Genomic DNA, 16,191 nt, shown 5'->3' with positions numbered 1-16,191 from the left:
GTGGCCTATGTGGAGGCAGATGATCCACATAAAGCCGTGTAAGTGCTAAATTCTAGGACAATTGTCCGCCGAGGACATTAAACGGGGAATTCTAGTGGAAGCGCAAGGAAGCGGCAACCGTAGTCGGTGAGAAAGGAGCACTTGAGGGCTTCGCTGCCTGCGGGTGAATTCGTGACGCTGTACGGCTATCGACGCTAGTCGCCGTGGACAATAATTAAAAGCTTCTTGATTATTGTCCTTTTCCAGTGTATGCATTGCGCGAGACAGCTACCTTCATCTTTAGACATTGCCCGAAAGGTCTCCAAATGTTGCGGTTAAGGTGTTGTTGTCTAGCGGGAGAGCTTCGGTACAAGTAGCTTCAGGCTTACTATACCTGCGTTCTTGTATATGCGCTTTGGGGAGCTTCAAATTCAGCTCTGCTGCATGCGCCGGAGTATTTGCGGAGGTTGCCTTATGAGGCATAGGCGCACTAGTGAGGCCATCTGTGTTTCGATACTTTCACACCTTTGACGAATCTTGCGTTTTTGTGTAGCAGAAAACTTACACATCCGGCACTAAGACGACAGCAAACCGTTGTGCCTCCGCGGGTGTGTTGATTTGGTCCCTCGTCCGTTGTAGAGAAGTGTGTATATCTCTCTTCTTGGCCATATCATTTTAGCGGTAAAGTTACATATTTGCTTTTTTCCTTTGCTATTCACTAGTTTTGCTTGCCTGGGAAGTGACTATAGGGCGGAAAGTTCTCCACTGTCCTATGTGCAGTTGGTCTGGACGTACAGGTCCGAAACACGTGGACCTATGCTCAAATTGGGGGAAAGGTTTGGCGTGATACTCCACCTAAGAACTCACTACTAAACTAATTTATTTTACAAAGACTTGTAAAAAATCAACCGTTTCACGTCTTCGTTCGTATACCTTGTTTAGTGAAGAGTAGCTGTTCTCGATACAAGAAGATGCAGTGCTGTGTGTGAAAGCTGGATGCTCTGTGCTAGCCGTGGAAGCTTGGACTTCTTAGAGGGTGCAGCTATGCGTACCCTAGCTGTTTGTCTCTCCTTATATCGCTAAATGTGAGGGATGCGGAGAGGGAAATTGGGGGGCACTTTTGAACAGAGCTCAACCACTTTGTAATAAGCTTATATTCAGTCTGACTTTAAGTGATATCTAAAGAACCCCTCGATATAGCGTGCGCACGATGCCATCTTCCTAGACAGTTCCGCTATGTGAAGGGTTCTGCAGCCAGGGTGCGCGTAGCTGCACTCTATAAGCATCTTGAGCTTTCACAACCAATCACACATTGCCTCACATGCATTGCGCACAACGTTGCGGCTTCTTATACCGAGCTAGCAATACACTGCACTGAATATGATATACAAGCAGTCAAACTAACTATTCATGCCAAATCTTCAATAACTTATTATTCCTCGGGCAATCATAATGAATGTAACAGAGAGTATGTAAGCGCAGGCTGGTCCGCTGTATCAATGTGCATGTTGGCTGCACCGCGCGCTACACGCCGCTTGCTATTCCTGTACATTTGCATGTGAACACCTTTGCAGCCCATGCTGCACTAGATTGCAATTGCATTATAATTTTTGTTTCAGACCGAGTGTTTTCTGTCAAGCCCGATAGGCAGTGTAATGAGGAGACGCCTAGAGTAATCCTAGGCCCAGGGCATTGTTAGTGGTACGCTTTAACATTGTGCTACAATAACACATAGTACATCTTGGTGTTGCCTCCAAAGATTGCTTATAAACGCTAACAGACACCTTTCCCCATGGAAGGTTGTAACTGGATGAAAGCCCCACGAACCACAGCCTTCATATGTCGGCCGTATAGAGCTTTCACTCGTGTGCTTCACACAGAAAAAAATGATTTACAGATACTTAGAAACATTGGCAGGTGCTCAACTTTACGTCATGGTTAAATCAGTGAATTCGGAAAATTTCGCTATATTCGATATATGGATGCAGCTGCAGCGGAGGAACCGATGGAAGCTGATTGACGTGTTGGATACCAGCAGCGCGGCTTTTACTGCCGAGCTCAAAATACATGAGAAATATGATTATCCGTGGGATAAGTGACTTACACACCATAGTGCGTACTTTTCGGTGTTTGATACAAAGTTAACCAGACATCACAATTGCTGTTTCTCTCGGGGTTGTGTGATGTCCACCGGGGTGCGTTGCAATGATATCAGAGGGAGCTAAGGCCAACTCCGATGACCTCGAGAGCCCATACTCGTTCGTTCTAACGCTTGTATTGCTACTACTTCTGTCACTACACGCCGTCGCGGTGGGCGTGTGGGGTTTTGCTTTCTTGAAGGACTTATCTCGGGGCAGCCGAAGCCCAGGGCCAGTAACTTCCGCCCAGCTCAACAGACAAGAAAGGGAAAGACACCTTGCAGAAAAGGAGCGATCTGGCTGGATGTCAAAGATAGAGTGACTCAGGAGCAGATCAGCCTGGTCAATATAATCCAGTTCCCCAAGTCCGTTGCTGCATATGTACCTGCAAGTGACTTAAAGGAAGTTGTGTTTACACGGCTTTGCTTGGCTTGTAGGTCTTCAAAAAAGCTCTCAATGTCGTTGTCTGAAGCAGCAGAAGCAGTATGTTCTGACGGCACAGCAAGATGGGGCAGTGGGTTACTTACATGCGCCGGAAGCGCACGGAAGACATTTCAGTCCAGAGACTCACAGAGGAACTTCGCAATGCAAAGTTCGTCATATACCATTGGATTGGCGTGCAAATGAGCTTGAATTCAGGATGTTGGAATTGTGGCCACACATTTAGCAGGCCTATTTTGTGACTAAGTGAACCTGTTTTGAGTAGCATAATGTCTAATTGGTTATATTCCTTTACTCAGGTACGTTGTGGCGTTGACGGGGGCAGGTGTCTCAGCCGAGAGCGGCATCCCAACTTTTAGGGACCCTTCAGACGGATTGTGGCGCAGGTAAGGGAGCTCGTTCCTTGTCTGCGACTTGATAAGGCTGCCCACGTCCAAAGGTGCAACGGATGAGTTTACACGTGGGTTCTTCCTACCACAGTGTTTATGCTTAACTTAGAGTCACTGATAATTGGCTTATTGGTCAGCCTGTTCATATATTCTACCATTGATAATGCTGTTCTCTATGCTGGAATACTTTATAGGTATGATCCTGCAGAGTACGCTACGATTTGGGGGTTTTGGCGGAATCCAAGCAAGATTTGGCAGCTGCTGCACGAGTTTCTGAATGAGCACGAACCAGAACCAAATCACGCTCATGTTGCACTGGCGAGACTGGAGGCCCTGGGAATTGTCCGTTCGATCATAACGCAAAACGTTGATAATCTTCACCAAGATGCAGGAAGTCGACGAGTAATTGAGTTCCACGGTAACCTCATGAATGTACGCATGCTCTTCTGTCTAAAGCCCTTCTAAGCAAATATGTTGACATGCTGGAATACACGCGTACAACTTCTCTCATTCCAGGCGAACTTGGTCAATTATTACTAATGAATCGGAACGTGCGATAAATAATGCCATTTTTCTACTTTCACAGCGTTCCACTAGAGGGCATTGTTTGACTTTGATTTTTGGAGAAATGCAAGAAGTGATTGCACACGAAGATACCCAACAGGGCATCAATGAACTGTAAATGTTGGCTGAATACTAAGTGTACACGATTGTTGCAGGTTTTTTCTCAAGTTGTAAAACCCCTCTCCCGCTGGTTTTCACTTCTGATATTCAGGCATCATGCTACCGCTGCGGTGCTAAAATGCAGCTGACTAAGCAGATGGCCAGGAACCCTTCATTCAAGAAGAAGCTCCCTCCAAAGGTGACGACCCTAGTTTCCAGCTCATTTATTCCTACGCGATGCCTTGCATATCCTAAGGAGCCCTTCAGCAATTTTCGGAGTGTTGACATGTTTGCAGTGTGCGTGCGGTGGATACTTCAAGCCGGACGCGATCTTATTTGGCGAGGGCATTCCCTCGCAGGCCCTGCGAGAAGCAAATCTGGAGGCGGATAAGTGTGACCTGATGCTGGTGGTCGGCACGTCAGCGACTGTGCACCCTGCATCAGAGATTCCCTACAGAGCCATGAGAAGAGGCGCGAAAATCATCGAAGTGCGCACGCAGGATTTTCACCAACGTGTCGGTGATATCTGATTAAGGATCACGTGCAGCTTACTCATCACTCTGCTCACAGATACTACTTTGGTGTTTGGACCACCACACATGAGCACTGTTGCTGAACATGAAATGGCAGGAAATTATTGAGGAGCATTACGTGTTTAGCACATGATGTTAAGCGGAAGAATGGACTGCCTTTAACATTCATCATGTACATGCGCCGGTAATGGAGTAGTGGATCCTGCGTTTTCTTTTGCAGATAAATCTGGAAAAGACAGGGCTGACGAATCGTATTTCGGACATGATTTATTTTGGAAGGTGAGTACATCTAGTTTTTACTGATTAGAGGGCGGGACGTAGCAGCATTTCGTGGAACTGTGGCTTCTTGGGCATTGTGACCAAAGGCACACTTCCTGGTTTCATGTGTGGGTGCGTCATTATTGCTGGAATTGTTTGCCAACACTGTGGCGGGTTCAGGGCGAGTGAGCTGATGCAAACTCTGGAAGTACTCGAAGCGCAGCATTCTAGTCCTGGGGTAGATGATACCGCATTCCAGCTAGCTGCGGGGGCCATCAGTGAGACGAACTTGCAGTCTGGCTTGCCACGGGATGAACCACATCAAAATGTAGAATAATCAGTCTGCATTTTCTGGATGTCCATTTTTTGATGTCAGGTGCACTTGGTCTGCTTTGTGTAGGTAGCTGGTTTCAAATGCTGCTTGGCATCACTTATGCTAGTCAAGGGTCTTACACATCACTGCTGTGTTACTACTTGCATCTCTGACTGTATGTGCATGTCCGTAGAGAGTTGCCCAAATCATTAGACTGGATATGGCAAGTTTATTTTGAATGCCTAAGCACCTACCAACCACGCATGCCTACACGAGTCCACTCCATGTTGCATCTCGGCAGTTTTCGCTACGCTCATCCGTAGGAATTTGCCCTGGTGGATAGCTGTGAATACGCGCATGGGGTCATATGTTGCGCATCATACTTGAGTTTTACACCGAAGCACTAAATGAACTGGTGATTTTACTGAGGCTTTAAACTCGGGATGTCGCAGTAGCCGGGAGGTAATTGTGCAGCTTATGGAGGCGGCAAACAGCCAACTGCAATAACCTTTAGAAACGCGGATCATGTAAGGCTGGGGTGCAAATTAGGTAGCTGCGCATCTCCGTGGGCTGATGGTAACGGACAACTATGAAGCCATCAGGTATTTCTATCTTGTTGGTTGGCCCGATAGTATTCAACAATCGAGGGCAAGTGTTTATGCAAATCTATGCTAGCAAAGCGGATTCTGAAGAGGGGAAGGGGCTAACTTCCAGGATGTAGAATGAAATATAAGGCGCATGCTATGCCAGCACGATGTAATAAATTCAGGAGGAGGTACGAAGTATGGGGGAGGTGGTTTGTTGCAGCGTGTTCGGTAATCACGGTGTACTAGAATGAGAATAATCACTAAAGACCAACAACAGGGGGCACGGCGTTGGTGCAAAAAAACTCTACACTATTGACTAGTTGGTCGTTTTCCAGTTAAATATTAAAGAAATAATCAAGCCGGATTATGGTTTAGAAAGTTCCGCCTCCAACTGTAAGATACGAATCCAAAGTATCGCCCTGGGAAGGAAGCAAAAACGTCGGTAGCAAAACAGATATTCAGCTTTAGCATTCAGTATTGCAATAATTATGATGCGGCAGCAACACAACGTACCACTCTGAGGTAGAAACTGGTAGCTCTGTCGTGTAGAAGGCCTCGACGAGTTAGAGGGAATACAATAGGCGCGTCGGCTGGGAGCACGCGGCACTGCAAGCCCCATGCGCGCTTAGCTGCGGCCCCCAACGAGCCTGACGATTGTTAATGGACAAAAGACAGAATAAGGTGGAGGCTTATATGAACAAGTCGTGCTTTGGCATTCTGGTGGTACTTGTAGACGTACATTCCACGACTCACCTTCGCGTGCAGCGTTGTAGGTCGAACGGCGCACAAGCACGTCTACTCCTGAGTACGATGTAGAAATATGGTGTAGCTCCGGTTCTAGGCATTCTGCGGACAATATAAAGAAGCAATGTAGCAGTGTCCAATAATTTTACAGACCAATGGACCATCGGTGGCACAAAACTCGCGCAGGAATTAGTGCACATGCAAAGAGAATACCAATTTCACAAGAGCCAGTCAGAGCTTACCAGCGCGCTTAAGTCTTTCAGTCGTCATATGACGGTACTGGTCACCGTCGAACCACTCCACATATTGCATCTCCAAGCCACACCCTTCGTATAACCCAAGAGCAGCTGCCTCGAGTGCCTTTGGCCCGGAAACGACCCTTGATAGCCTCGGAGCAACATGCATAGGAAGCCACCTGATTGTATGAAGGTCAGCAATACCTATCCCATTGGCAAGAACGACGGGCAATTCTATAAAATCGCCTACACACACGGGACCTAGAGGGGCCAAAGCAGCCTGTCCGGTTTCATCCCCGTGAAACCGGCACATGTCTCGGTGAAGCCACACGCGCCTTTTACTTCCTGCAGGCGCAATTGCCACTGAAAACGTCGGCACTTCTCGTCTACACCCAGCTTTGGGCGACTCGCCAGTCTGCACAGGTGTCGAAAAAAGTGCACTTCATAAAAGTCCTACACCAGCGTTAGTGGCGTTTAACACAAAGTTCGCCATGAGTGCTACACCTTCAGAAGTATTCACAGCCATTAACATGCACCAAAAAGCTATACCAGCGGACTTACTCGGCTAAAAGGCCGTAAAACAATTTCTCTGCCTTGCTCCTCGCTTCTCAAGCCAGTTGTGCGTAGAGGGATCAAATCAGCCTGGCGAGAAAATACGTCTTCTGCGTGTTCAGATCCGTTTGAATCGGTCGGGAATGAGGGACTGCTAAGCCATGAATTCCGATATTCAAAGCAGTAACCCAAGGACAACACGTTATCGGCGGCAGGGGGGAGAACCTGCATGGATAGTGGAACACAAACCTACGTTCCTTAATCATCTAGCTCCCTTATCCAACAGTTGAGTTTCGCGAAACATACCACACATGAGTTCGAACAAGATACAGCAAAATCCATGGACTGCGTTGTCGCAACAGCCAGCCACACCTCTCTCAGGGTATTTTGTAGGCACTGTACCTAAATGAGCTATCGATAAATTCTGCCCCTTCTTGGGCTGCTAAATCATATTTATGTACATATATTGATAGCATCAGCGTTGTAAAGGATTTTTCTATGCGCTTTGCCCTCTACGGCAGCTCAGATTACGCAACTAAGTGTGTGACCTATTGCAAAATCACGTACATATATTCAAACAAATACATGGCAGACAGTAAATAATACGCCTATTCACAAAGTGTTTCTTCTGGATAGGAACGCTGAACTGACCCTTGCCGTTATAACCCAGTCCAGCCTCGTGCCTTTTGCTCCCGCTATTTGCAGCGGAAGAAACTTTAGCGTCGCACTGACGGGAGAGAGGAACTTCCCATAAGACGCCTCTAAGTCCTTTGAAAGATGGGCGCACATATCTGCAAGAGCGCTGAAAAACAAGAGCACCATAATACAATCAAAAGAATTGAATTCGAGGCACTCTGTACGTGGAAAGCGGTCGGTGTTCAGTGATCCTGTACTCGGACTCTATGATTAATAAGGGCACACTCTGCAGCTGCAATTTAGTGTGAACTTTAGAATGTATGTACTCGCTTATCTTCATGAACCAGTGCACGCAAACGCCCATGCAGGCTCCAAGGGACGGCCCAAGGAGCAGCTGAAGTAATATTTGCACGGCCCTGCCCTCCATAAAGGGGGAGTGATTGCACAGAGGTCCGTAGGACACGGAGAACCTTTTAGATGTCCCCTGTACAGGAGCTCCTGTCTCCGGAAGTGTTTCTGTGGATTTTGCTGATGCTCCTTTAAAAGCAACTGCAGGGGGGCTTATAGAACCCAAGGCTGAATTAGGTGACAGAGGGCACAACATATCTGACTCATTAATGCACGCTTTGGGCAGCCCGCTGGGGCGCCCACTAGGGGTCCCGGCCTCGGTCCCTAATTGCTTTGTCTGATGGGGTCCAGCTGTTGGCGCTATGAGCGCCTCTGCCGGCTGCTGCGGTTTCCTCTTGGGCTGGGGGCAACCGACTGCATTGGGTGACCTCTCCGAATTGAGTGTATAGTCTCGCTCATTGATGATGGCAATACTGCTGTTACACAATGGCGCCTGCTGTGCATCACTTCCTTTAGACACCGTGGGAGAGCAATTTGCCATGGACGGAAAAGGCAGCGGCGACCGCGCCCTAACATGGGGCGCCTTGACCCTCGTAAATGACTGAGACAGTCTACTAAACATGTCTTCTGCTGCTTGCGCCCCCTCGAACTCATCTGGGGCCCCGTCTGAATTAGTATCAGTTGTCTCCGCTACACTCAAGGAGGGAGGCAACACCAGGCCCGAGGATACCGCACCTCGCTGTTCGAGGCACATTTCTCTGCTGAACTTGGCATGCTCACGGTGAGGACTACACGGGTGATGCTCCATAGCAGACATCGTCGGGAAGGTGTCTTCACTTGTCCCGCAGCACCCAGAAGGCGATGCGGTTCGTTGGCGGCTTGCTGCGGCATGTGAAAAGCGGGCCTCTATAGATGCTCGGGCCGCTAAGTATCCGTCGAGCGGGACGGAGGAGTAAGAAGGACGGTTTCCCATTGCTCTTTTTTCGCTAGAGTTGCCCGGGAACTGCCCTGCCTAATATTTCGGCAGCGCAGTACAGCAATGTGGAGCCCACTATCCAGGAGATGGAGCCTAGCGCTGGAAAATGAGGGGGCAAAAAATAGATTTAAACGAGACACCAGTCACTCGTTCAGATTGAAGGCTTATGTTGGCAGTTCCATTGGTGTAAACTAGGCGGCGGTCTGCAGGTTCAACGATTGGAGGCGATGCGAGCGTTGTTGTTGCCACTGTCACTCATCAAATCCCCTTTGGTTGAGACCGGTATCTCATGAAAAAATTGAGAAGTAAAAAGACTTTCTGATGCAATATGGGAAGCCTTTGGGCCTTTCTGGTGTAGGGCCTGCTTCGAGGGGCCCGGAGGGGCGACGCGCGGTATCTTGGCAAGTGTCGCGAGTAACCGTATCAAAAATTGACGTGCAGCCTTTCATTAAATAAGCTTTGCACAGAAGCGTGGACATTAAGCCAACGATAGCGAAAATTGTTAGGTTGGAGAACTTACATGGCTGCCTTTCACTGCACGTTTTCAGCTGACAGTCACCTGTGTAGTCCGGTCAGGGTACGCAATAACCACCAGCAGGACAAATATACTTTCATCTGTGAATCCCTTTTCGTGTGTTTAGGCCAAAGGTTCCTCTTTTACACAGAAGCATTACAACCATTAAAGACATCTGAAGGTACGGCGCGGCGGGCCACCCCAATCTGACAGCATTTAGATGGCCATCGTGTACGTACCAAACCAGCGCCGCACTTGGAAGCTGCGTTAGACAAAATGAGTCTACCAGGGTCCCAAGAAACCACAGTCAAGATTATAGTAGCGTATTGTGAGCAGACCATATCCACATTTTGCGCCCGTTACCGTACACCCAGTGAAGCGCTCCTACCAAGTGCAGGCTGTATCAAGATCAACTTTCTGACATATCTCTTAAGGCGCTCCGTAGCTAGACTCAACTACACACTCGACTACGTGATATGCCTGTCCCACAGTTCCGTACTACATGACTGAACAAAAATGAAACGCCTCAGGCCAGTGCTCACTGGCAATTGGACAACAGTGGCTCGATGCAGAAAAGGAAACCTATAACTTCGTTTTTTCTGCAAGAAAGCAAGTTGGAGCACCTGTGTGTGGAATTGCAGCCCCTCAGGAAACTGGATTCCAGCAGTTAACAAGCACGCGCAGCGCCTTTGTCTCAGAATGGATTGCGTAAGTCACTGAAGCAACTAATAAAGACCCGCCCACCAGACCAGAGCCCGCACAATCCAAGTAGAGCAACCAAGCCCTCAAAATTGGGCAAAGCATGCGGATCTGGCTGACTCAGTATAGTAGGCGACAGAATTCCAAAAAAAGGCACGTGTGATGGTTCTAAAGCAACCAAATGCATTGCTCTATAGTGTAATAGCTGCTTGTGCGCACGGAAAGGAAGAAAGGGAGCTGGCAGACTTCCGCAGCCTTTAGCAATCAATTGCAGGAGGATCGTTCGGGCTACTTCTATGCGCAATCGCCGAACAGCTACAATTCAAAAGCAGCTCGTACTTAACAAGTTGCCGTACTGATGCTGTTGCAGTAGGTTTAAACATGTATAAAACAAGGCACTGCACTAGACGTAGAGGCTTACACAGCAGCACCAGCAATATTCCTCAATTTTGCAGAGTGAAGGTGTTTTCCCTGGGAAATCTGGCTTCTTGCCAGTGCCTTCGAAGTGAAAGTTAATTCTTTCAAGATGGATCGGGCTGGAAATTCAAGTCATAATATCTCACCGGTACCGCACTGTTGAACCGTACCCTGCCCCAAGCATCACTTCTCCAGCGTAGCTGCATAAGCACAGTGACAGGAGAGCACCACGCGAAGGAAATGTGTCAAGGAGCAAAGCAAATTAGCCAGTGCTAAAATTCATGTAACTCACCGTCCTAATGCCATAATGGTGTACACTGGATTCATTCTTGTTAGCTGGGGAAGCACAGAACCGTCCACGATGGAGAGGCCGTTGACTCCCATAACTTGGAATTTATCGTCAACCACCTTGCCCATTGGTGCGCTGCCGTATGTGTGACCAATACTTGTCATGTAAGAAAGTGCAAACTTTGCCAGAGCCTTCGGGTTGTGGGAACCTGCATTGAAAAAGCCATAGAACGCGTATTGGCTGCGGACAATGGCAGATGCCACCATATGTGACGCCCTACACCTGTGGGCAGATGGATATATATGTTGAACAAAACCAAAACGTTTATGCTCCATATTCATTTTTTGTTTTTAGCCGTCAGCACAGCCGTGCACGCAGGAGAGTTCCAATGTGGTGCACTATTTTGGACGTGCGGGACTCCTAGTTGTGAATAGCAAGCAGTTGTTTTTCCATGAATCGTACTGGGAAGCTTCGGTGGAAATGTTGCAGCCCACTGTTTGTTCTCGGGCAGACCAAAAGTAGGTGCCGTAAGGCCGAACAGAGGTGAAAGGAATTCTTCTGTCTTGACTGTGCCTCCATTCTCCGCGGCGTCCGCATTCGAGAACACGTCCTATGCACACAAACCTCTAATTAAGCTTTCCCATGGGCAGACTATACTTTATTATTTTGGACATGCCAGCACAGGAAAAACATACGGGAACTGGCAGGCTGTGTTAACAAGGGTATCCACTGCATACAACACAAACACGCAGCAGCGAAGTAACAAAGTGCTATTGTCAATGCCTCACTCCGTTTTGTTGATCGATAAGAGATGGCTGCCCGGGGGTTCGAATGCATTTTGAGTTGCCATGTACGGCACAACAGATGTCTGTCTGGGCACATGTGTGATTTTCTATGGAGTCCTTTGAGCAAGATTTCTTGCAGTCTTCAATGGCGCTTTTAAGAGCAGGATCTTCCGGGTTAGCCTTGAGAGCCTCTTCTGATATAATTGAATTTGCGACGTTCATCAACTCTTCCATCTTTTGAGGTCCTAAAGCGCTTGCCAGTGCCGCATCAAGGCGCCGGCTGATGGCGCCGAGATGGGGGGATGAATCCCTTGCTGAAGCATCTGTGCCACTAATGTGAGCACGATAGGAATCAAAATCAAATCCCACCTGGCGGACCAGAAGCAAGGAAAGCTCAGATGATTTTCAGCTTAAAGCATCACTGTTGGTTTTACCTGTAGAACAAGGGTAATGTGAACAAGATTTCTTAGTATGCTGACCGCTTCTAGTCTGCGTTTGACGCCCAGTGCTTCTATTTTGGCCTCGTCAACCTTCTCCTCCACAAAGGCACTATAATCTTCATATTCGTTACCTTCACTGTCCTCGTAAATAGCAGGCTTCATATGGTAAGACTCGTCTACCACCACCAGCCGACGCAGGCGTCTTGATTCTGGAGGAATCAAGTCTTGCAAATATCTCTGGATCTCAGCGAAATTCTTGGAGTGAGTCAGGAACGGAGAGGCTGTACTAGCAAGCGTAAGCAGTATGTCTAGGAGACCGTTGAGGATAACCAAAGGGCAAGACTTGCTGCCCTTAGCTTGGAGAATACCCCTACGTACATCGACTCAAAGAGGTGTGTCAAAGCCATATCATGATGCTAGCAAGCCGACCATTTGGCCAGCAAAGCGCAACTAATCTATGCCGCCTAATTGCAGTTTTGTGGTCGGTCTACTAATCGATTGGGTACTGGGCGCACTTGTAACTATCTCCATTTATCTGATCCACCAAGGTCGCAACACCTCTGACTGCATCAAATAGATCTTGCTCATGTACGAGATATTGGGGGTCCACGACTACTTCTCCTGTGGGCTTCAGCCTGATGCTTCCCCTAGACTTGGGCTCAGATGTGAAGTAGAATGGCGCCACAGCTTTTCTGCGTAGCACACTCTTCACAGCAAACAGCTCAGCAGTTAAGACTCTGTTATAAAAGCTATTTTTGTTGCATTAGACGTACACAATAAGTGCACTGACACAGGTGAGCCGTCATAGTAGGGCTCAGCTCACCTGAGGCACTTGACAACTGGTTGAGCAAGTACACACAGAGGCTTTAGAACAACGAGTCCAAAGGGAGCGCGGTAATTGGAGCACGCCTGCAAGATCTCGGTTACAGCATCGAGTATTGGATCCTTACGGAACATTGTTGGGAACATATAACGCGAAGCGTATATAAAGCCTTCAGCTGTTCGGTCTCCGGACAGCTCCTCCATCGCTACCAAAGAGCACCCTAAGTTGCGCTGGTTGATGCTGCAAAGCACATGCACATATATATAAGGCCATCGGGGCCTACAACACAGCAATCAAAATACGAAAAGGTCTGATGAATACGCGAAATCCCTTTATGGCCTTTCAGCAGCTTACTCGTTTGGCCTACAGTGAGGACCTATCTGTTTCAAGCCCATGAATTGGCATACACGGGGTTGGAGAGCTGGGGCAAGATACTGCAGCTTCCCTGGAAACATAAGAAGATCTGGAAGTAGAACGGGAGGCTCGAACCGCGTGCTGACAGACTCATCGTCTTCATCAATGGTGAACACCTCGGTTGGCAAAGGTTTGTCCAAGATCTTGAGGACGGCTTCCCGAGTTTCTGGAGTAATTACTTTCTCAAGTTCTTCTATTGTTAAAATTGGCTCGAAGGTTGGTTTTGACACAAGACGCAACTTGGTAAGCTTCTGATGTTCTCCTTCCTCATCAGCCGCTAGACGCCGTAAATTCTTGCTCGGATTTATCAAAGGTATCGCATCAACATAGTGCTTTAAGAAACCTGGAATGGCAAGAAATACTCTGTCAGAAAAGGAAGAACCAACGGCCGGATTGTCCAGCACTTGCGGAACCTTCAGCAGGCCAAGCTGGGCTGCAGGTCCAATACCTGTAATAGAAGACGCGAGACAGGGCAACTCTGCAAAGAATATTGCACAAAACTTAGAGAATAGACGTGGTGGTATTACGCTGCCCTCTGAATGATGGACACATTACCTGATCGGTAGAGCACCAGGGGAGTGTGCACTGCCCCAGCGCTAAGCACAATTCGTCCTGTTCCGGGGTCCGTGAGGCAGACTCGGCGGAGTTTCTTCTTTGGATCCTCAACACCGGCAACAGCAAGCACCGATGTGGGCTCCAGAAATGACCCAACCCACGGAGCCCAGTCTGTTAACAACAGCGTTGCGTTGCACATCCGAACACCATGCTGAATACAATACAACCCCATTGGCAAAAAAAGTTTTGAACACCTACAGCCTACCTGCTGCAGACGATGGGAAAAAGCTCCATAAGTCTCCAATAGGCCGGATGTCTTTATATTTCGTAGGCCGATACAAAACGCAGTTAGCAACCTTTCCATCGGGCGTGTCCACGAAGGTCACGCTCTACAAGGAAGCAAAGGTTGCGCATATAGTGGCTGATCAATAGTGAACAAATTTGGTCTCGTGGCTTAAATTTTCTGCATGCGTACCAGCTGAGAAGCTTGTAACTCGTCAATTAAACGAATAATTCAATAGAACGACTGACCCTGACGGTGTGCCTGGTTTTGATGGTGAGGTTTGGGGTCGCTTCGATAAGCGCGTCGGCGGCGTTTCGCTGCAAGTTATTTCCAGCGTCGAAGAGAGAATAACCGACCCACTGGTATCCTGGACGGACAATAAGACTGGGTTCTGGATAGTCACCACCTCCCCAGTTTTTGAATCCAGATTCAGTTAGTGCGTTTTTATATGCCAAGCCAAACGGAGGAAGCACTGGCATCGCCCTCGCAAGTTTCCACGCAACGTAATCGTAAGCCTGATTGATATCACACGGCGCTCCAAATTACATCGGGAGGGATTCATCCGGAATAAGAATCGTGGGAGAGCGACGCGTGTGAACAATGTATTCATGATCCTATGATTGTTAGCAGGTAAGAATCTCACCGTTTTCAGTCTAGTGTAGTCAATGTTGTAACCAGGGAACTGGCGGGCCATTTCCCTAAAGTATTCTTCAGTTTCACCGATTACGATACCGAGGTTAATTGCACTTCCACCACCCATAAGGGCACCTGAGAAGGTCCTCACTCCTTGAACTGTTCCAACTGCTTGGGAGATAGTCGCATCGGCAAGGCCAATACCTACGCAAAACACGCAAAACCGGATCTCAAACTCGGTATCGTATGGAGAGTATAGTTACACTGATTGAGATAGGGCTTGTCCACTAAAGTGAAGAAGGTAAGCAAACTAAAAGCCATCAGGTTGCGCATGTATATTCAAGAAGTTCCAGTGCTGACCCGCTCCTCGGGCGCTCATGGCATTTGGCGTCGTTGCGAGAGAGCGCTCCATCCCACGCTCAAGCAAAAGGACTTTCCTTCCGCCTGAGAGGAAAAACATCTTCGAATAAAGTTTCCGTCGAGTCTCTGGTGAGTAGAAACAGAGTGAAGCTCCATAGGATAAACTGTACGCTAAATTGGCGCTCAATTATTGAGCACAATCCGAAAACACAAGACGACCAGCGAGACGAACTTTGAGACAGGACATCAGCAACAGCGCATCCGGCGGCTCCACCACCAACAATAATGAAGTCATAGGTTTCTTCATCGATAGGTAGCTTGTCCACTAGGTCTTGGAATATAGCCTCATATTCTGATGAGGCAAAAAATGACCCTCTTGGCTCTGCACCGGTGGACCACAAGACACAGGTGGAAGCAAGCGTTAAGAGTCAAAACGGTTTCCGTGGACAGTAAGTGCCTGCTTGATGACCTGTGTCTCACCAACAGGATCTAGAGAAAAGCCGCCTCCGGTGATTGCTGCTAGACCAGCAGTGAAAAAGCGTTGTGGCGAATGGCCGTTCTCCAGCTCGGCTGGCGATGAGTCTACACAACCAGGAACATAGAACTGCTGGCAGCAAGCAGTTGTTCATAGCGCGAACCCTGTACATGCTACTCAGACGTATATATACAAGTGTGTGCATGCTAGTATGCGTGCTGCCCGTACCTTGGGAGAGAGGGGTCACAGGAGTGTCTGCCGCTGGCCCAGCTGAGGCAACTGCTACTGCTATGGCGGCGAGCAGCAGCGCTCGGGCTGTCCGCCCTGCCGCCATTTCGTACCGTATAGCAGAAAATAAGAGGTAACGGACTAGGATTGCCAACAGAGGGAAGCCGTCCGGCTACAGGCTCAGTCATGCATGGCATATGAAGCTGTCCACTGTCCTACGTATGAAGGACGCCCCTGAGCCTGAACGGGATGTTTGTGGAGCCAAGACCCTTGTGGTGATGTGCTTCTGACCGGCTTCGAAATTGCCTGTGAGCAGATAAGTTCCAACCATCAGCTGCAACGGAAGTTGGTGCACTGCTTTTCTGATCAAATGGCCTGACCTACCAGCTAATACACCCGGGAATGTGCTTTGCCGTCTTCAAGTGCCTCACGGCTTGAAAAAATAAGATAATCGTCTTTCTTTGAATTTAAGGAAGACAGGTT

General features: G+C 48.3%; 3 protein-coding genes across 3 annotated transcripts; 1 reads left to right on the top strand and 2 right to left on the bottom strand.

The window, feature by feature from the left end:
• The first annotated feature begins 2,623 nt into the window (after positions 1–2,623).
• Positions 2,624–4,738, top strand: LOC34623622 (NAD-dependent protein deacylase Sir2A). The gene is made up of 7 exons (XM_026337444.1): positions 2,624–2,709; positions 2,858–2,944; positions 3,142–3,379; positions 3,723–3,809; positions 3,907–4,098; positions 4,364–4,422; positions 4,582–4,738. Exons 1-7 carry the CDS (start codon positions 2,624–2,626, stop codon positions 4,736–4,738), a joined length of 906 nt encoding a protein of 301 aa, XP_026193229.1.
• A 934-nt stretch (positions 4,739–5,672) lies between these two features.
• On the bottom strand, positions 5,673–8,790 carry LOC34623623. Its single transcript, XM_026337443.1, has 7 exons — positions 7,796–8,790; positions 7,485–7,635; positions 6,843–7,058; positions 6,288–6,696; positions 6,055–6,147; positions 5,815–5,948; positions 5,673–5,720 (listed from the first exon to the last, which is right to left on the bottom strand). The coding sequence occupies exons 1-7, from the start codon at positions 8,788–8,790 to the stop codon at positions 5,673–5,675; spliced, it is 2,046 nt and encodes a 681-aa protein (XP_026193228.1).
• A 1,921-nt stretch (positions 8,791–10,711) lies between these two features.
• LOC34623624 lies at positions 10,712–15,814 on the bottom strand. Its single transcript, XM_026337442.1, has 14 exons — positions 15,709–15,814; positions 15,238–15,330; positions 15,006–15,089; positions 14,656–14,849; positions 14,261–14,527; positions 14,033–14,118; positions 13,730–13,902; positions 13,115–13,622; positions 12,761–13,000; positions 12,453–12,629; positions 11,977–12,307; positions 11,501–11,866; positions 11,175–11,322; positions 10,712–10,920 (listed from the first exon to the last, which is right to left on the bottom strand). Exons 1-14 carry the CDS (start codon positions 15,812–15,814, stop codon positions 10,712–10,714), a joined length of 2,982 nt encoding a protein of 993 aa, XP_026193227.1.
• Positions 15,815–16,191: the final 377 nt, after the last annotated feature.

Source organism: Cyclospora cayetanensis, unplaced genomic scaffold (genome assembly GCF_002999335.1).
Source record: "Cyclospora cayetanensis isolate NF1_C8 unplaced genomic scaffold, CcayRef3 CcayRef3_contig_183, whole genome shotgun sequence".
Taxonomy (NCBI): domain Eukaryota; phylum Apicomplexa; class Conoidasida; order Eucoccidiorida; family Eimeriidae; genus Cyclospora; species Cyclospora cayetanensis.
This window is presented reverse-complemented; position numbering and strand designations above follow the sequence as displayed.

Bases quoted from the DNA above. Each gene is read 5' to 3' on its own strand.
- LOC34623622 (XM_026337444.1), top strand. From the start codon at position 2,624: ATGGGGCAGTGGGTTACTTACATGCGCCGGAAGCGCACGGAAGACATT. The intron at 2,710-2,857 runs GTTCGTCATATA...TCCTTTACTCAG, and splicing joins GAGGAACTTCGCAATGCAAA to GTACGTTGTGGCGTTGACGG. The intron at 2,945-3,141 runs GTAAGGGAGCTC...AATACTTTATAG, and splicing joins TCAGACGGATTGTGGCGCAG to GTATGATCCTGCAGAGTACG.
- LOC34623623 (XM_026337443.1), bottom strand. From the start codon at position 8,790: ATGGGAAACCGTCCTTCTTACTCCTCCGTCCCGCTCGACGGATACTTA. The intron at 7,059-7,484 runs GTCAGTTCAGCG...CTATCCATGCAG, and splicing joins ACTGGGTTATAACGGCAAGG to GTTCTCCCCCCTGCCGCCGA. The intron at 6,148-6,287 runs GTAAGCTCTGAC...TATTGTCCGCAG, and splicing joins TGAAAGACTTAAGCGCGCTG to AATGCCTAGAACCGGAGCTA.
- LOC34623624 (XM_026337442.1), bottom strand. From the start codon at position 15,814: ATGGCGGCAGGGCGGACAGCCCGAGCGCTGCTGCTCGCCGCCATAGCA. The intron at 13,623-13,729 runs GTAATGTGTCCA...CTTCTATTACAG, and splicing joins CCTGGTGCTCTACCGATCAG to GTATTGGACCTGCAGCCCAG. The intron at 11,867-11,976 runs GTCAGCATACTA...CTGGTCCGCCAG, and splicing joins TCAAACGCAGACTAGAAGCG to GTGGGATTTGATTTTGATTC.